The 21394-nt window shown below is 34.4% G+C and overlaps 1 protein-coding gene across 4 annotated transcripts; it reads right to left on the reverse strand.

The window, feature by feature from the left end:
• Window positions 1–924: 924 nt before the first annotated feature.
• LOC306853916 (spartin-like) lies at window positions 925–16068 on the reverse strand. Of its 4 annotated transcripts, none has more exons than XM_079391610.1 (8): window positions 15966–16068; window positions 13994–14781; window positions 10379–10576; window positions 8282–8426; window positions 6329–6523; window positions 6056–6214; window positions 5329–5419; window positions 925–2063 (listed from the first exon to the last, which is right to left on the reverse strand). In XM_079391610.1, the coding sequence occupies exons 2-8, from the start codon at window positions 14777–14779 to the stop codon at window positions 1862–1864; spliced, it is 1776 nt and encodes a 591-aa protein (XP_079247736.1). In that variant the 5' UTR covers window positions 14780–14781; window positions 15966–16068; the 3' UTR covers window positions 925–1861. The 4 variants fall into 4 exon arrangements, with proteins under 4 accessions (XP_079247736.1, XP_079247735.1, XP_079247738.1 ...); XM_079391609.1 differs by having other exon boundaries at window positions 10310–10576; XM_079391612.1 differs by lacking the exon at window positions 925–2063 and adding an exon at window positions 4993–5180.
• Between the last annotated feature and the right edge of the window lie 5326 nt (window positions 16069–21394).

Below are 21394 nucleotides of genomic sequence, written 5' to 3' on the forward strand. Positions count from 1 at the left end.
TACCAGCACACTTTACTTTTGGGATGGTACTCTGCAGGTGATGAGCAAAGCTGGTTTCCTTCAAACATGATGCTTAGAATTGAGGTTCATCAGACCAGAGAATCTTGTTTCTCAGAGTCTGAGGGTCCTTTAGGTGCTTTTTTTTGTTGCAAATTCCAAGTTTGTTTTCATGTGAATTCACTGAGGAGAGGATTGAGTTTGGCCACACTGCCATAAAGCCCAGATCGGGGGAGTGTTGCAATGATGTTTTTTCTTCTGTAGGCTTAATCCTGTAGTGTGAACGTAAACTTCAATGCATATAAGGAAAAAAGTAGACTATTGTTCAAGATTATTATTCATTTTGATTTTCACAGGAAGGCCAACTGAGTGAGTATTTATACAAAAAAAAAAAAAAAAATATATATATATATATATATATATATATATATACTATGATATATCATATACTATGATATATCATATACTATGATATATCATATACTATGATATATCATATACTATGATATATCATATACTATGCATTAAAATGAAGTTAAATGCTGCTGATTCATGACACTTTGAATAACCTCGTTTGACCTCATCTTTAGTGCCTGCCTTGGCTATAAAGGAATGGAAAGCAATGGAATGGAACAAATTTTAAAACATCAAACGGTGTGTAAATTAGAGTACACACAAAACAATGTTTTAAATGTTTAATTTATTAAGTCAGATAACCATAGGCTATTACATTATTTGTCACTGAGCAAACATATTGATTTGTGGTTAAACTTGATGCTTACTTATGCTGTCCATACATTCAAATGAGACATATATTGCATCAAAACAGACACAAATAATTAACAACTCTGTTAACGTTTACAGTTAAATTTTATGGAAGTTCAAGTTTATATTTAAATATAATCTATAGAAACATAGTCAGTAGTCAAATTTAAAGAAAAAGTGCAGACATAGTCTCTGCATATATATATTTTATGAGTGTCAATATCTACAGTGGGAGGACTTCAAATATATGGCATTTTACAGTTTAATGCAGTTAAGATTAAATATAAGCCTCGTTCACTTAAAATAGTATTATAACATTAATATTATAAAATATAATATTTTAGACTTTAAAATCCTATCATTTTAAACATTTCTAAAAATAGTTAGATTTTTCTGCCTTCTGAATAAGCAGATTTCTGATATCTGACCTCCGTATCATATTCCAACTGCAAGTGCAATTATATTTTTATTACACTTGTACACAAAAAAACTAGAACCCGTCATCTGCAAGCAATTTCAATGTCTGTTCCTAGCAGGGGTTAAAGTGCTTTTTAAAACATAAAAAATAAAATCCTGAAACAGGTCTGTATATAAAACAGCTATCATAAAGCACTCTTAGAATGTATTTATATTAAAGCTTTAGATATATATGCATTTTTAAATACAAGAAGATAATATTTGTTAAGGCTCTATGGGAAAACCGTAAAGTCCACCTTTGGCTTGTACTTTGTTTTAAGGGTCCACTTGAAAGACACAAGCCATGCAAAACTACTGAAGATTTCATATGAGTAAAATCATTGGTGATATGTAAATTGCAGGTGAAGTGTAATGCAAGATCAGGAATACTGTCCGGCAGGCTGTCAGTCAGCTTGTAAAGAGAATTTTTAAAGTGCATTTACCATTTCCCCCATGACACAGTGAAAATAGTAAACATGACAGCACGATTAACTGTAGGAAAGTCTTTGGAGTTCAGTGTCAGTCACATAAACAAATAACAACAGCATTCATTGAAAAACCGGACAAGGATCCACCCACTTCTTCAGTCATTTGGTTTGCTCTTAAAAATGGACACCTGAAACGAGAGGTCTGAATCTAAACTCTACTTATGGTCTTTATGTTTCTCAACTTGAGTGCTCGGCTCTTGTACTTTATAGTCTGCCAGGATGGCATGGGCAGTCTCTTTGCCAGTCTTCTTGACCATTGCCTTGATCCCCAGGTTGTCTATATTGAATGCGGTGACGCCCACATTGATGGCCGAGTTGACAGCGTGATCTGTGGCCTGGCCCGCTTCCGCCCCATACCTTGATTATAAATAACCCAGATTGAGTAAAGGAGGGGACAGGGTGATAAAAGAGGCAATGGAAGAAGCTTTAGGAGATGGACAATATTCGAAGCAGAGCAAAGCAGTTAAACATACATGCATGGATTCAGTCATTTCTCTAGAGAAAAATCTGAACTTGATTTCAATGGCAAAATGAATCCTAAAGATGCCATAAAAACATTTATGTTGTGATGTGCAAAACTTGGATTGAAATTCCCCAATATTTTTAGTGAGAAAGGATAGGAGGGTCATGCAAATTATTATGATAAAAAAAAAAAAAATATTATGAGCTACAGTGCCTCCATAGGTATTGGAACAGTAAAGACAAAATTGCTCTGTTGGCTGTGGAGTCAAGACATTTGCAAATATGATTAAAAGATGAATGAGACAAAACTACAGAATGTCACTTTTATTATTAGCTTTTTCAACACATATATGTTTTACCAAATAAAAAGAACAGCACTTTTAGAGTTAATTGATGTGAGCATAAGTATTGGGACAGTTGAACATAAGGCAGATATAAAAGATTAAAAGCTATTATTTAGTTGCAGATCCCTTGCACACAATCACAGCAGTGAGTCTGGGACCCATAGACATCACAAGACTCTTGGTCTCATCCTTTGAAATGCTTTTCCCAGCCTTTAATGCAGCCAATTCTAATTGTTGCTTGTTTTGGGGAGTTTCTGCCTTTACTCTCCTCTCCAGCTGGTGAAATTCATGTTCAATCAGATTTAAATCTGGAGATTGACTTGGGCAATCTAAGACTTTCCATTTCTTTGCCCTTATAAATTCCTTGACTGAACTGGCAGGGTGTTTTGGGTCATTGTCCTGATGCAATATGAAGCACTTCCCAATGAATCTGGTGGCATGTTCTTGAATACTGGTAGGCAAGATGGTTTTGTACCCTTCCAAATTCATTCTGCTACTGTCATCATACATTAAGGCATCAGTAAAGTTGAGAGGGCCTGTTCCAGAGGCAGCCATACATGCCCATGCCACGACAACACCTCCACCATGCTTTACAGATAAGGCTGTATGCTTGGGATCATTTGCAGTTCCCTTTTTTTCTCCACATTTTTGCTTTCCAATCACTTAGATAAAGGTTCATCTTTGTCTCATCGGTCCATAAACACAGTTCCAAAACTCTTCTGGCTCACCTTTGTGCTTTTTTGCAAACTCTAATCTTGCCTTTCTATTTTTGGTGCTGGTCAGAGGTTTGCATCTTGCTGTGTAGCATCTGTAATTCTGTGTCAAAGTCTCATGAGGACAGTAGATTGTCAGAGCATCACCCCAGCTTTCTGGAAGTTGTTGGTGATTTTACAGACACGTCTTTTAGGATTCATTTTCACAGCTTTTATGATTTGTCTGTCATCAACTACTGTTGTTTTCTCAGCTGATAAGATTGTTGTTGGTTGCTGGTGTCGCTGGTGGTTTCCAAACTCTTGATTTCTCCATGCCCTTTGTTTTTGCTATAACTAATTTAATTCCTCTCTTCTTTTAGCATCCAAATTGCTTGCTTTTCTCTCAAAGTCAGCTCCCTCGTCTTCATCCTGGTTTGTGTGTCATCATCAAATGCAAGATTCAGAATACAGAAGTAATGGATATAACTGATACGACACATTCTCTGCTTTTAATATCTGAAGAATTAATGCAACAGGACACAGCTGATCACTTAGAAAGACCTGTGAGGCAACTGCTCCAATACTTATGCTCACATCAGATAGAGGGATGAAACTCTAAAAGTGCTGAACGTCTTAGCTGTTAAACATCTGTGTTGAATCACCCAATAATAAAATATGACAATTCTGTAGTTTTGTTTCATATTCATCTTTTAATCATATTTGTAAATGTCTTGACTCCACAGCCAACAGAGCAATTTTGTCTTTACTGTTCCAATACTTTTGGAGGGCACTGCATATGAGTTATAGTAATCAACGTTTTTTCCTCTTTTAAATATTGGATAATTATCAGAAGGATTTAAGCTTTAAATCTTAAACCTTCGTTACAATGAATTGTACAGTCATACAGTATAATATGATTTACACTCGTTCAAAAGTTTGAGGTCAGTCACTAAAGCTGCATTTATTTAATTTGATTTGAAATGTTTTTTACAATTTAAAATAATTGTTTTCTATAGTGCAGTCAAACGATTAATCGTGATTAATCACATCCAAAATAAAAGTTTCTGTTTACATTATATATGTATGTGTACTGTGTATATTTTTATGTATGTATAAATACACACACATACAGTATATATTTTGAAAATATTTGTTTATACATTTATATATTCATATTATATTTTATATATAAATAAATACATATAATATATAAACATAACATTTATCTTAAATATACACATGCATATGTTTGTATGTGTGTGTGTGTATATATATATATATATATATATACACACAGTATACAGACATTGTAAACAAAAACTTTTATTTTGGATGCAATTAATCGCAATTAATCATTTGACAGCACTAGTTTTCTATTTTAATATATATTTTTTTTCCAGGATTACTGGATGAATAGAAAGTTCAAAAGAACAGCATTTATTAGAAACATAAATCTTTATAAATGTCTTTACTCTCACTTTTGATCAGTTTAATGTATCCTTTCTGAATAAAATTTTTTTTTTACTAGTTTGACCCCAAACTTTTAAATGGTAGGATATATATTGTACATCTTGATCAAATTACATTGATGATAATTATGTTTGCCATTCGATAGAACCCGATAAAACCCTCTGTTGATGCAACAGTATAATTAAAGTCAGGCTTAAAAGGTTCAAAAGTTAAGAAAAATTAAGCAAAAAGATTAATTACTTTTGGCTGTTATAGAAACAAATATTCATTTCATTTCTGAGCTGTGGATCATTTGCGCACAGCAACACAAGATGCTAACGGAGGTGATTTAATCATTATGTCCTATAAATCATTAGCATTGCGTGCAAGTGCTGACTGATTCAGACTCATACATAAGCTTTAGCCATGCACGAGACCGTTAATTAAGGCCTTTTTACAGGGTGCAGGGAAAATGTTTCTACTTGTTTTCATTTGGGGTGTCTGAAATGTTCTCCAGACCCCTAAATCTGCAAACAAATAGACGGGAAAGAAACTAGCATGAGTGCAGTTTATTTTTCTGATCAAAGTTACTGGTGAGAAACTGCAAATGCAGTTAAAACACTGGTATGATCAACTTTAAAGCAGGTGGAATGAGACCCTTGTGGAATGACTTACTTATGTTTTACCGTGGTAACGGTTTCTGCAGCAACACTCTTTGCAATGTTCTTTGCTGCAGCCTCCAACCCCGTCCACATTGTTGCAAATCCTGACAAAAGTAGAGTATTCTTTATTTTGACACAGACATTTATAATATTGCAAAATATTTATATTTCAAATAAATACTGTTCTATTGAACTTTCTATTCATCACATAATCCTAAAAAAATGTATCATAGTTTCTACAAAAATATAAAGCAGCATACCTGCTTTCAATATTGGTAATAATTCAAATTAATTAATTAGATTTTTTTGAGCGTCAAATCAACATATTAGAATTATTTCTGAAGGATTATGTAACATTGAAGACTGGAGTAACGGCTGCTGAAAATTTGCTTTGCCATCACAGAAATAAATTACATTGTATAATACATTCAAAAAGCAGAAAATTATTTTAAATTGTATTATTTCACAATATTAGTGGTTTACTATATTTTCAAAATCTTACTGAACCCAAATATTTTAATGGTAGTTTAACTATTTTTAAATGATTAATAGCACATATTATTGGCTCTTGACACAATTTAGTATTTGTTATAAATTTAGTCAATAATATGATGGCTTATTTGCTCCATGAATTTTGTATGTGTAAAAAAACGCCTAAAAGATAATAACGTAATTGTAGTCATCAATGTGACTAAAACAATAAGAAAAGTATAATTTCTGAGTGGAATGATTTACTTCACCTTGAACTCCACTTGCTGCAACCACCATGGCACCATCAATATTGGAGCGTCCATCCTTGTCTTTCTTCAGAGACTCTGGGATAAGCTTCCCTCCGTGTTTCTTCACATGGGGTGCCAACTCTCTGCCAACATGTCCAGCGACTGCACACAGTCCATCCACTGAAACAGTACACAACATGTTTTTGGATCAAATCATACACAGTAAATGAAGTGTGCCTCATCTTTCTGTAATATTATCAACAAAATTAGGAATTTACAAAGACACATCCTTACCAAGGAACTGGCTGACCGTCACTGCTCCTCCTGTGGCCTGTTTGGCCACATGAAGGCTTTTTGTTACTGTGGGGCTGACTTGGGCTGGTTTGTCCTCTGGTGTGATGTGCTCTCGTAGTTTGGATGCACCTTTATGTATGGCTTTCCCCGTGTACTCAGCCCCCTTCACCAACCCCCAGCTCAGCCATGAAGCCCCTGTCAATTTATTTCATACAGTAAGGAGTCATCACAGCATCACTCTTTTGGTGGAAACAACTGTTGAAGTTCTAGTACAACCCAAAATGTTGGACAGGTTTCTGATCAAAAGTGAATTTATTAATATTACAAAAGATTTATATTTGAAATAAATGCTGTTCTTTTGAACTTTCAATTCTTCAATCCTTCAAAAAAAATTATGGTTTCTAACAAAAAATATTAAGCAGCACATCTGTTTTCAACATTGTAATCACCAATATATAATAAGAAATGGTTGCGAACCAAATCAGCATATTAGAATGATTTCTGATTTCACGAGACACTGAAGACTGGAGTAAAGGATGGTGAAAGTTCAGCTTTGCCGTCACAGGAATAAATTACATTTTCAAATATAATAAAATACAAAAAAATATATTTTTCATTTTAATAATATTTCATTATTACATTGCTACTGTTTTTACTGTATTTTTGGATCAAATACAGGCATTCTTTGTGAGACTTCTTTCAATAACAAAAATCTTACCCACCCCATATGAATGTTTCACACCTTTCTTTACATTTAAAGGGGTCCTATTATGCTTTTTCACTTTTTGAATTTTAGTCAGTGTGTAGTGTGTATGTTTGGGCATAAAACAATCTACAAAGTTACAAATCTCAAAGTCCACTCCAAAGGGAGATATTTCGTTCTTAAAAAATACCTTTTCAAGAACTACAACAAACGGCTTGTTTGGACTACAAAGTTGTTTTCCTGTATTTGTGACATCACAAAGTGGTCCATTAGAATATCATTAAAATAAATCCCGCCTACGGAAATTTCAAGTGGTTGGCGGGTGGGGAGAATGCTTGGTTGAGCTCTGCACGTTTCAAAATCGAAACCCGGTGTGGGTGTTTTTATATCACTGTATTTCTGATGGAAACCAACTGTTTTCAGAAAATTTTGGATGTCCTTTTCATTTCATCTTGCATATAATGTCTGATAAAGCAGCGTTTGCTAGCGGTGCTCTGTTTTGTGTACAGCGTTACCGGGGAAACCTCGCTCTCTCTCCCGCTCCAACAGCGCCTCCTGCTGGCAGAGGATTCATTTGCATATATATGCATGTAAATCTGTGGGATTATGGTATAAACAAAATTAACTGTATAACAGTTTCCCTGCAATGCATGTTATAATGTTAGAATTAAAGAACAATAAACATTACATATTACCGTTGCACTTATCTGTACATAGTCAATGCAGTTATTTTTAAGCTGTTGTTGACATCCTATCTAAAATGCGATTTAGCCAAAAAAACAACAACAATAACATTACCACTTTAATATGTCTTGCAATATCCGTGCGTGCAAACGATTCTGCGCGATCTTCTTGTTCAATATTCTCGGGGTCTGAATTGATAGACGAATATTGATATTGATGAACTTGCTGTTTTGGCGAGGGGCGGGGCAGTACTGAAACGCCATCTAAGCTGTTCACCAATCACAACGCACTGGGACAGCTAACCAATCACAACACGTTTTGTTTTTCGAAAGGCGGGCCTTCATCAAACCCAGAACTAATCGAGTCGTTTGTGTCAGGCTGGGGAGAAAGGTATTGTAATAATGTAAATTATGTGAAAAATAATGCGATTTTCGAACCACCAAGCATGAGAGCATGTTCTAGTACCCCCCCCCCCCCCCCCCAAAAAAACAAAATCAAGACTTTGTAAAAGAGCGTAATAGGACCCCTATAAGCCTCATTTAAGGTAATTAAATCCCTCTACTTACCAGTCAGGATCCCTTGAGCCACCTTCTCGCTCCATTCAGGAAGTACCTTCTCCTCCTCAGCAGCAGGGGGTGCTGCTTCAGCTGCAGGAGGCCCCATCGGCACCTTCTGACCCAGGTTAATGGTATCGGTTGTGCCATCTGATGCCTTGGGGACACAGGATAGCGGGCAACAGTTAAAACAGAGCATCATAAAGAACGCAGAAGCAGGCTCAAGCGATTACTAAAAGCAAATGGTGACTTGCAGGATGACTATATGGAAATTAGCCAGTATTGTTTATGACAAGGAGGGAATGCTTCCAGATTTTTCCCCGTTTGCCAAAAAAATCCTTTGTTGTCTCTAAACACTTGAGCCAGTGAGTGAGCATGGTCTGCTACAACAACCTGTTATTTCCACAACAATGGTGGTTGGTGTTTGTCATCGCCCCCTCCTTTACAGCGAACTGTGGCACTTGGTTCCAAACTCAGCAGCAGCTGCTCTGTGAAATGATTTCTAAAAGCATGAACAATGTTTTTTCTGACTCATATAACCACTAGACTAGGATTATAACTTATTATAATGCAACTGAATAAAAAAGTCAAAGAATAACGATGTGGGTGCGCTACTGTTACACTTGGCTGTGCTCTCATTCACCACTATCCTGAGGTAAGAAGGGCAACAACGGTGTTCTTGGTTTGCTAAGAGCATTACAGCTAATTAATTCTCCTTCTCCTGTATGCTCTCAATCCATGGAAGCGCAGGGGAGTGTGCCAGCTCAAAAGCACAGGCCAGTTCAGCTCGCTATTTCATAATACCCAAGAGCCAAATGTGTGAAACGCGTATGAATATCAGCATTAGAGGTAGTGCAAGCAGCAGAAAGCATAGAGGCATTGTAAGGACCACATGAACTGTCAAGTGCATTAAATGAATAAGAAAATACAGTAGTTAAATCCAGCACATTCAAAAAAAAAAAAAAAAAATTAAATGTGAAATAAGAATGCTTTTTTTTTTTTTTTACATGGTATGGTATTTACATAACTATGTCACAATAGAACAAATAATTATAATAACTATTATTTTTATTAGTATTAGTTTGTTGTTTATCTACATGGTAAAAACTGAGTTGAAATAATACAAGATTTACAAACAAAATAAAATAAACAAAAATACAGCAGTTTAAATTATACAAGTTTTTTTTTTTTATTAACATTAACAAAATAAAATAAAAAATCTAAAATCTTACTAAACAAGTCCCCGAGTGAGCATACTTCATAAAAAAAGTTTTCTACTTGCATTAAAATGGGGACAGTCCACTATTATTAAACAGTAATTTAAATGACGTAAAATTTAAAATAATATCAATAATAATAATTATTATTATAGAAAATACTATTAATTTATAAAAATAAGTATTTTAATAAATTATTTTATGATATCAATTATATATTTCTGACAAGTAATTTTCTTTATTTTTTTTACAATTTGATTATTGGCAGAGAGTGCTACTGACCATTAATGTGCTTTGAGTCTCTCTCTAATATAAGGGCACATTTTAAGGGTACATTAGGTGTAAAATGTCTAGCACTCTAATGTCATTTGATTTCACGGACATAAGAGTTTCTTCTGTAGTTTTTAAAAGTTAAATACTTCTAAAAATCCCCCTGTTGTGTTGGTATTCCTTAAATGTTCAGAGCATTACAACCCAAATGCACTTGTCATTCAGTGATATTACAATGCATTAATACCTTAAATATATCTTTTAAACTCTCAAATACACCTGAAATCTGTAAAGAAAAAGGGTTAATGAGGCAGGCAGATGCAGTGATATATGCCCAATGCACAAATCTGATTCCAAACAATGAACATCATGCATCTAAATTAAATAAAGATTTTACCACAGTGTTAAATTGTTGATTGTCTGTTGTGATAAGGAAAAAAGAAAAACTCAAAAAACACCAAATAGGGGCAGCAACAAGTGAGACACTGGATTTGTTTTCAAAGCTGCAGTCTGCAGAGAACACAAAGTTTGAGACAAGGTTGAGCCACCACACCTGCTCTGAAGCCACAGCTGACCCCTGTGTTTCTGAGGTGGGACCTGAGGGGACACAGGGACAGCTCACCTGGACACGCAGGTCAGTCAGCTGAGAAAGAACACTCTGGAACAGTTCCCGTTCCTTCTGGGGAAGCTCGGAAGAAAGGACCACCCCAACATACGAGCCCGGGGTGGGAGCCATCATGTCAGGGAACATGTAGACCCCCGTGTTGCACAGCAGGACTGGGGAGTCAGAGGCCATCAAGGGGTAAAGCCAGTCACAAACCTGAAATTAGACATAAAAATTAGAATGGTTTCCTTAAAACCTGTTAACTGTCACGGGCCCACCGGTGGGCCCACTTGCCATTACATGTTTTAAACAGTAATATCTTAGTCTGAACCTAAAGCAATCTTGACAAACTATATATCGTTTGAAAGCTTAAAGACTCTAGTTTTCATATTTGGTGACTGATTTTTAAAATATTTTACAGAGCAACCGTAATTTATTAATTTGTAAGAAGAGTACTCATCAGACTCAGAGAGCGAGAACTAACCTTTACTTTGAAATAGTGATACATATATAAAATCATGAAAAATCAGCCATTCATGTTCATGTCAAGTGTTCAAAAGATAACATTCTATTTTTTGAGGAAAAAAAAGATCTAAAAGTGTTTCGAATATAAAGAAAAAACAATAGGTTCTCAATTTTTGATGCAGCGTGAACTATATCGTACGTCCAGGGTTCTTGTTGCATGTCTTTTATGTGTTTTTTAGAGGATGAATTGAAATCAAATACTGCCATACCACCCTTAATACTTTTGAATGTGATGTCTACATCATAAATATTGAGAAAAGAATGGAAAAAACATGTTTCAGATCACTCAAACCATATATGGAAATAGAGACGCCCTTATATGGTTACTAATGGAGTTTGATGGTCATCTACTGGAAAAGCTTGGTACTACGCCCAAACAAAATTTCACTGAAAGCTCATTTTTTGAGATATCAATCTGAAATTTGGAACACAACTTCTTCAGATTTTTGGTTTTGATTTTCTAGCAGTTTTAGAGTAAAACCTGTTATGTAAAATATATATTTTACATAAAATATAAATATTAAAAGTTTTACATTTTATATTTTCATAAACTTAAACTTCCATAACTTTTTTGTAATATAATTTTTATAACTATTTTCACCTCTACAATATTCTGCTAAATGTCTTCTTTAAAAAGAGACCAACCTTAAGTATCTGCTCCAAACCATTCAAAATTTATAACAATTTAAGTTGGAAATGTTATTTTCAGGCCTATACTCAAAAAGTGGAACCGACAGTTAACAGGTTAAAGAGGACCGGTCTAATTTACAATCAGAGGGCATCTATTGGCTGATATGAACTTTTCTGATTTTAATATATCAATTTAAATTTAATTATTACCTTAAAATGTGATTTTAAAGGCCTTACTTTACAGATAAAAAAAAAACTCTCAATGAACAATAATTCATGTAAATTATTACTTTATTAGAAATCTACAAATATTTCCAATATAAGTTAATATAGTCTGATGTTATATATTTAATATAGTTTGCTAAAAAAAATACTATATAAGGGACTATTTATAAATATGAATTTAAATGTTTTACTTTACAGATGAAATAATAGACGTTTTTACTGAATAATTCAAGTAAATACTTTATCAAAAAATATCCCAATAACATTTCAGATTTTAATATATTCCTATAAAATAATAAAAATATTTTTATTAGGGAATTTTAATAAGGATATGGATTTTAAAGGCTTTAATTATTTAATAAGAATTTGTATTATTTGATCTGTAAATTAAGGCCTTTAAAATAAAATTAAGGGATTGTTTTATTGATATTAATTCAAAGGCCTCATATATTGTAAATGCTTTATTAAAATATCATATTACATTCAAAGAATATTCCTTTAAAATGGTGCTTTTAAGGCCAGTCTGGGTTTGGGAGACCTGTACTGATATTGCAGACGATACTGTAGACTACGAGATTCAAAAAAATCACATGATTGTAAAGCTTTGGATCCTAAATTGCCTCTCATCCAACATTTGAATAAATCATAAAAGATACAGCTTGCTGACAGTGTCTTTGCCGCAGATATGTAAAGGATTAACATGTTATCGAGTAAAAAGCAATGGAAATTGCCCCGTGGCTCAGAATTTGAAGTCCAAGCCTTGATTTCCTCCCAAAGTTGAGACAATGGACAGCTCTGCAGTTGGATTCATTCATCCAGTCCTCATGACTGCTAGCATTAAATTGGATTACAGTCAAAGCCTAAAGCGCAGCAACTGGAGGCTCTTTATTCAGCTTCATGACACAGCTATTCTATGACCTCAATGTCCGTGAGAGGAGATGGCACTCTTTATTTTAGGACGTAGGCGTCTTTGGGCCCTGATTGGGTCCAGAAGTCATCCAAGAATTTGATATTACTCTATATTTACATACAATATAGGCATTCCATAAAATTACCTCATATAACATTAGGTATGTTATCAAGTGTTATCGTAAACAACAGCAGGGTGGTGTTCAAAGTGTAAACCGTACAATCTCAAATTGTTGATGATTATATTACTATTTACATTTGCCAGAATATAATAATATTATCACAGGTTATCACAGAACAAGAGAAGAGTGCCGTTCAAAGTTTAAAATGTATTGTGCTAAACCAGGTCGTTTATATTGTCTCTCGTGTAGGTGAACAATTCAAGAAAATACCATCAGGTCATTAAGCTCACACCGGACCACCAGATGACTGGGGCTTTCCCGAGATGACATCACTCAGTGAAAGCCTATTGGATGTAAGCAGTGAGCATACACTCACATGATACTGTTAAGAAACAACAGATGAGGTTGGTCTCATTAAAGATAACATCTCAAGAGTGCAGGGAGCTTTAGAGCCAGACAAAAAGTTGTGAAAGTAGGTTACAGGACACCCTGTCTTGAAAACAAGCCTACTTGGACTGTTCTGTTCAAATGCCTGGAAATTATCATCATGAACAGGCTCTATGGGGCGAACAGATCAACCATTTTTGAAAGAATCGCATGAAACTTGCCTAAAACATGTCTGGATCACATTTCACCCATAAATAAGAAATTATATTTTGTGTAAATAATATTAAGCTTGTTTTTAGGGCCATTAAGATTTTTGCATTGCGTGCGACATCATTTTTTTTATTGTCCTAATATTTGTTCGAATGCAAACAAATTCTATAAATTTCTAAAAGAAAACATGCTTATTATATTTATATTTACGTACAATTCTATAAACTAACAATTTATAAAGCACATTTTCTCCCCAAATTCTCATTACTGTACTATGCAAAAATGTCATTCAACCAGAATATTAAAATTACTAAATTTATTTCTATTCATTTTTATTAAATTCAGTACTACAAAGACTATTTAACATTTCAAATTAAAGAAACAAAATGTGTGTTTATTGGTTTATAGAATATAAATTTTTTTTTTTTAAGTATAATTTCATTATTATTATTCAAAATTTAGAGTTTAATAAAAAAATAAAAAAAATAAAAATAATAATTATATATATATATATATATATAATTATTATTTTTATTTTTTTATTAAACTCTAAATTTTGAATAATAATAATGAAATTATACTTTAAAAAAAAAAATATATATATATATATATATATATTTCTTACCTGTAGGAAGGCGGGTGGCCTGTTTGGAATCCTTTCTGATCGCTCACTGGTGAACTTTACGATGCGCAGGTACCCTGGATAAGAGGGTGCACTGACTTGCCCCTCAGGTGTAACGAAGAAGATCTGCACCCCTTGAGGAAGGAAAAAGAGTTCCTCTCCATCCTCCCCGAGACACTGAGGAGAAGGTGCAGAATTAGACGTATTACTGTAGAACTCATCGCTAACCAGGGAGAGTTCGCCTGAGTCGGTGCCATAGGAAATGCTCAGGTGTCCGTCAGCGGCTTGAGGGGTGTATGCAGGAGGCTGGTCGCTTAACATATTGGGCTGCACTGAGGGAGAGACTGGAATTGGCCCACCCGAAGCCCCTGCAACCCCGCCATAGGAAGCAAGCATCTGTGGTGGAGTCGGCCTCTCCGGCTTGACCTTCGGAACTTCAGGGTAGAGTTTCTGAGGGGCTGCCATGCTATCCGAGACTTCGTTGGTGTCTGGGCTGGTTTCCAGCATGGCTAAGCGAGTGGTGATGTTGTTTAGAGTCTCCTGCATCTTGCGCTGCATCTGTCTAGCTGTTTCCCAGGAGGGACCCACACACTCCATACCCTGTGAGGGAACACTGAGAGCCCTCAGGAGGTGCTGCCGCCCTTGTCGGTACAGTTTTAGTGCCTCTGCACTGTGGCCCACCTCATCCTCTGTGAGAGCTTTATTGATGAATGTGAATGCCTTCTCATACCCATCTTTGATCACCTGCAGCCTGGCGTTATCAAAGGCGTCCTGCTTTGCTTGCTCCATAACTGAAAGAACAAGTCATGAATGTTGTCAACTCCATGTGTTTTAATGCTACATAATTGCCTCTATGCTACATAACTTCCGCATGTTTCTTATATTACAAGATCTGCCAGCAAGCAAATTTTACTTCTACAATTTGCCTTTTTGGGAAGTGGAAAGATTGTTTGTGAAATAAAGAGTTCAAAATCAAAAAGTTCATTGTTTAAATATGACCAAAAATATAACCAAGTCTTTTTGTTGTTGGAATAACTTGCATGTGCATGTGTACCCTCGTGAAAAAGAAGTGCGCTTAATTGTACTGAATATGAATATTCACTATTCACTATTAATTTGCATTTCAAATCTTCTAAGTATATTTTTAAATTGTACTTGCAGATAAAAATTATATTTTAATATTATTTTGTCATGTTTTAAAGAAATACACATTTCAGTGTGTTGACAATCACATACTTAATTTTAATTGGTGTGTTCAATATTACATGTAAGGAAATATATTTAAATGTAGCCTACTAAAGTAGAGCTGAATCTGTTCAAATGTGTAATTACATTAATATTTGAATAAGCCTATATGACATACAGTACAAGTTTAATTTTAGTTTACCATAAATTGTCAGTACACTCAGCAGACTTTAACAAATCATGAAATTACATACAAAAATATACTTAAGTCCTACTTAAGTTAAACTGATTGCATTTTATATAAATTTAACGCTTAAGTATATTCTTTTAAAGCATATTAAATAAAAGTAAATACAATGAAACATGAATTTCAGTACCGTATTACCATCTGGCGTCATTACAGTAACGTTACCATGGTAACGTTACCAATATACTATAGTATTTTTTCTACAGAAGAACTTCAATTATTATGCTTATTATGAGAAATTAAGCTAAATTTCATTTTTTATGACACATTTTCCCGGCCTATTAGCATTGGACCAGCTTATACTGACGTACTGAGCATGAGGATTTACACACCTGCTTAACATTCAGATTGAAGAAGAGGCCTAGTTGGTAGTTTATCAAGTGAATCTTGAAACACAAGCATCTTATTAAGTATTAAAACAACAATCCAACAGAATGAAAGTGTTACTGGATAAAACCCTTTAATAAAGCCCACATATTAACCTCCACCTCTCATCTGTCGTATTCAAAGCAGTTAACAAAACATTTGCATTTGGAAACTCACCAGGAGATGAAATATAGAGTTTAATGTGTGTTCCGCGTTATTCCGGGCTTGTTGATTTGAACAGCTTCAGTTCTCTGACAGCTGAGCTGCTGCTGGAGACGTGCGTGTCTATCACGTGATCCAATAAAGCTTAGCTCGTCCACTACACATGCGCTTCCGCGTTTAGTCACGTTCTGCTTTTTGAGGTTTCTGGTTGGTTAGAGGAGTTTACTGAACAGATGTATTTTTTTCATCAATATTTAAGGTTAAAATGCCTAAAAAGTGCATAAGGCAACATCTTCAGAGTAAACGTTAACAGGTTGAAGCTAACCAGGGATTAATCTCAACATAAACCAGGCGTATCTTTATAAATCAACCTCTAAATCAGTATGTGACGTTTTAATTCTCATATTTATAGATCATAAATTTTGTAGTCTGCACATGGAGCTATTGTAAGACGGTTTTAATTTACACAGTGAGGAATTTCATGCAGCCTTTGAAATGCCTATAAATTTCAGAGCATGTTTTTTTCTCTCAGTTATAGATAATTGAATCAATAGGCCAAACCAAAAGCTGTTAAAAAAAAAGAATGTTTTCCCATCACATCTAATTAAGAGCAGTCACGTAGGTTATAAAGTATTACTTGCTTTGGCACTCAAACAGTTGTGTTTCATTGAACCAATTAATACCATGCAGTTTTAGGTAGAAGATAATTATTCACACACTACTGATGCATGTTCAGGACTGATATCAAGCATCTTGTTACGACGAAGAAAATTAAATTGGGTTTCGTATAGGACTTTTTAAATACGTTTTTTTTAAGCAAACCTATTCAGGATTAATTTAGGTAGCCTAGAAATTAAAAATTTGACTGAAAAGCCAATAATTATTTTTATGTTAGCCGATATGTCTGATAAAAAAAATCTATCCTTTTTCGAAATGAATAAAAACAATCAGGCATCACATTACAGTGCAAAAATTAATATTTTGTATTTACTAAAGATTATTTTTCATTGTTATTAATTAGTTTTAATTATTCTTTTTAAAGTAAGCATTAGATAACGGTAAAGATCACCATGTAAAAATAATTAAACATGAGCTTGCACAACACACGCTGATATAAACTATATTACAATATAGTGTAAGTTATTGATCAACAGAGGGCGCTGAAGCTGTATATTTAACACAAGCTGCAACGAAGGGAGTAATCAGTCCATGTTCAGTTGTGTTGGTACAGTACACTGGAAAACACCTGGAGAAGGAGGTATGCAAATTCAATGTGAAAAAAGCACTGTCTGTGTTTTTCCAAAGATTAAGAGAAGGGAAAGTATAGAGCACTTGAGATTTTGAGACAGTCAGATAGATATTTGGCGAGCCTCATGAAGCTCTGAAGGTGCATAACACTACATCTGCTTCATGCATTACTTCACATTTGATAGGCCTGGTGTTTAACATTAGTAACGCCTTCCGCCAGCTGAACAGCAAAATATAGAGTATTTCCCACAGACTAAACAACTTGCATGAGAACAAGCTGGAAAATATTTGTTTGCACACATGTGACACATACACAAGTGCTAATTAATTACAGTACACATAGATATGTGAAGGGTGAGATCTAAAACATACATTAAAATAGATACAAAGTATATGACATCACTGTAAGTATGACATCACAGCACAGTCAAACTAAACCAAAGCATATGGCTGCACTATATCTCAGTGCATGCATAATACATAAAACAGGTATTCACATAAACCCCCTGAGGAAAGAGAAAGTTATTGCACTATAAATCTTTGTATACTGTCACAACAGCGCCCTTAAATTTCAGCAGCATTAAGAATCCAAGTTTAGGGACTATAAACAAGCACGCTTTGAAAGATGTGCATTAAATTCATATTATATTAATAAAGCTGTGCATTAATATGAACTTTATAATGATCAACATTTGTGAACCTATTATACAGTATGTTCACTGGCACGTCACATTATGATGTTTGGATGATTTCACTATAGGTAACGGGAGTTGTGGTGTTTTACATCAAGCTCTCCGTGGACTCTGGAGGTCCATATGTGTCATGTTTGACCCCTGAAGTCCTATTTATAAAACGCTGCTTGAGGTTTTATTGGATATTTGCACAGATATACACACAGTGATGTGCATGTGAACTGCACCAAATGCAGACCATATGGACCATATACTGACCGTAAATTCTGGCACTGGTCTCACCGACACTGCATTAACTTCAACCAATAGTTAAATAATTGTTTTTATGCGTAAGGAGGTAGGGGAAAATAAAATAAAATATTAAAGGAACTCCATTAACTCCAAGTATTGATTGTAAGTAGTTAGTTGGATAGAGCTAATCTTTATTTGTATATTGGAGTATGTATGTATCATGTATAGTTTATTTCTTTAATATTTTTAGGCTACCATCAGTCCAGGGACTGTAGACGTAAAATAGCCTTTTTGCTAACTCTGGCAAATTGTACATTTATGTATTATTGATGTGTATTGTCCCCATGTCAAACAAATAAATTAATAATGTTTAATGTGAAGGGATTATTATTATTATTATTATTAAATAAAATAAAATAAAATAGGGAATAAACTATTTCAAGTTATATAAGTTTAGAAATGCATTAGGGGAAGATGAAGCAAGACACCCCCTTGAACATAACCAAATAATTCTGATCTGATCAACATTTAAGAAATTTATTTGAAACATTGTGATTAGTTCATCTGTTTTTCTTATCTTGTTGTTTTTTCTTATTATATTTTTATTATGCTTCATCTGAGTGAGCCAAATTGATAGAATATGTAAATTATTATTTTACATTAATACATTTAAAAATTGTCTAAATAAATAAAATATTGAATATGATAAGTAAAAAAAGAAAAGAAAAAAGACAGCTAGTACAGAGTGATCCATAGCAGGGTGACCTCTATACACGATTTTCTCAAAGACTTTATCTGCATTTATACTTATATAGTTGATGTTTCTCACCTAGAGGCAGCTTTAGATACAATAGTGGTGTTGCCGCAGGACCCAGAGCCCCATTAGGAATGTTGTGTAAGGGAGAACTGTCTAAATCTTGTAGAGATATCCCTGAGGGAGTGATTGCCGTGTTGGATGTGCCGTCTCTTTTCCTCATCCAAGAAACTGACAAGACACTGCCATTCAGCAGAGAGGTAAAACAAGCCACTACGTCTTCAGAAATATGTTTCTTTATTAAAACCATGGCAGGTAGAAATTTAGGGTAAACTTGTAAATGTGTATCAGTGACTGGAAAATGCCTGAATTTAGATCTAAATTCCACAGCCCTGTTTTACTTTAAGATGAATAAAAATAGAGTTTGAAGAACTTATAAGATTTGTTCAAAGACTTAAGCTTCTTACAAAACTAACTAACTACAGTAGTTTGATGAATTAACTGAACATAATTGATCGCAACTGCAGATTTCTCATTTATCATTGCAAAGCAGCCACCCAATTTATCATACACAAACATTTATTCAAAACTTATTGTAGTATTTTATGCTATATTAATTGTGAACATCATGCACACATGTCATGATTTATGAATCTTTCCTACGAACTGATGAGATGTGGCTTAAGATCATAAAAACATAAGAGCTGATAATGAATAGCCTATTTGTGTCTGCATATGTTTCTCGGGACGAGAGAAGAACTGGATGTTCTTTTTTTTCTTTCAGAAATGTACTTCTGGATGGAAAATGTTTAATAAAAGTGAGTCATTTAAAGTAAACAGGGGAGAGTATTTATCACACTTTTAAAGACAATATAGCAAAATACCAGTGTCTAACATCTTCAGTGGTTGCATTACATACCTGGAACATGCAGTGGCAAGGTTTTCTGCCCTACAAGATGAGTAGCAGTAATATGTTGAGATAATGATGTTTAATTTGATGGTGCAGTCTCAAACATAGCCCTCTAAACCTGACTGTCACTCTACCATAATGATAATAACTTGAATTTGCAAATTATATGAAATGTGCTATTACGCTCTAAATATGCTGGGTTAAAAAATAACCCGACCTTAACCCAGCCGCTGGGTAACTATGGGACAGAACATGCGCTGGGTTGAGCCATTTGACCCAACCAGTGGGTCAGGTTAACTCTGTTGCTGGGTTAAACATTACCGACACATTGGGTTATTTGTTGTCTCGTTGCCTTGCTACCTTTTATATTTACCGATATTACCAATAATAATAAATAACAATCACAAAGGAATGTTAAATTATTATTTTTCTTTAATACAATTACACAACACAAAAAAATGCAACTGTAAATATCAATTTAATGAGTTTTCACATTTCTTTAAATATGAATTTTTTTAAACATTACATTCACATTACATCCAACCCCTACAGGCACAAATAAAACAACTGTTTTTGTAGATCAGTTTCTTTAAAACACAAAAACTGTGTAAACTAGGTACTGTAGATTCCTATTCTTTGTCAATACTGCAGCATCATAACACTATGAAATTGATTATTGCCACATGAGAATCAGTCCAAACATTGTGCCATTAAAACTAAGCCAAACAAAGAGACCTACAACAGAAAATGCGTGACAAAAAATGTACACGTTACAAGTGGCCAGAAAAAAAAAACTTGCCCTCAAATACCTCACACACGAAGACTCGTGTCCATCAATATGATATACTGCATGCTGGAGAAACTCCCAGGAAGGAAAATGTTAGTGTAGCTAACATCAAGCACAAAAAAGGACTTGAAAAATATGAACAGCCTCAAGCAACAAGTCTGTTTCAATGGCATGGCCCGAAACAATGGCAAAGGTGTGGGATGACGTTTTCTCGTCACCAAGGCACAAAATGAGCAGGAATGCATCAACATGTTGGTCCCCACCTGTTAATTACACAACACTTAGTCTTGAAACATAACTTACATTTTTATAAGTTGTAACATTTAAGTTGACTTAAATAACTTTTAAGTGCATTTAGATATCAGCCAAACCATCAGGGTTTTCCTGTGAACTGCGTCTAGTAAAGGTTGCTCAAACTAAATATTTATTGTGCTACTGATTTAGGTTTCTTTCTGCTTACTGGCACTTCTTGGTTGTCTACCTAAATTTCATCCAACCAACATGGCATAATTCAAAGCCCCCAATATATACAGTGCCCTCCATAAGTATTGGAACAGTAAAGACAAAATTGCTCTGTTGGCTGTGGAGTCAAGACATTTGCAAATATGATTAAAAGATGAATATGAGACAAAACTACAGAATGTCACATTTTATTATTAGCCGTTTCAACACATACATGTTTTACCAAATAAAAAGAACAGCACTTTTAGAGTTAATTGATGTGAGCATAAGTATTGGGACAGTTGAACATAAGGCAGATAAAAAAAGATTAAAAGCTATTATTTAGTTGCAGATCCCTTGCACACAATCACAGCAGTGAGT

The sequence above is a fragment of the Barbus barbus genome (assembly GCF_936440315.1).
Source record: "Barbus barbus genome assembly, chromosome: 34".
Classification (NCBI taxonomy): domain Eukaryota; kingdom Metazoa; phylum Chordata; class Actinopteri; order Cypriniformes; family Cyprinidae; genus Barbus; species Barbus barbus.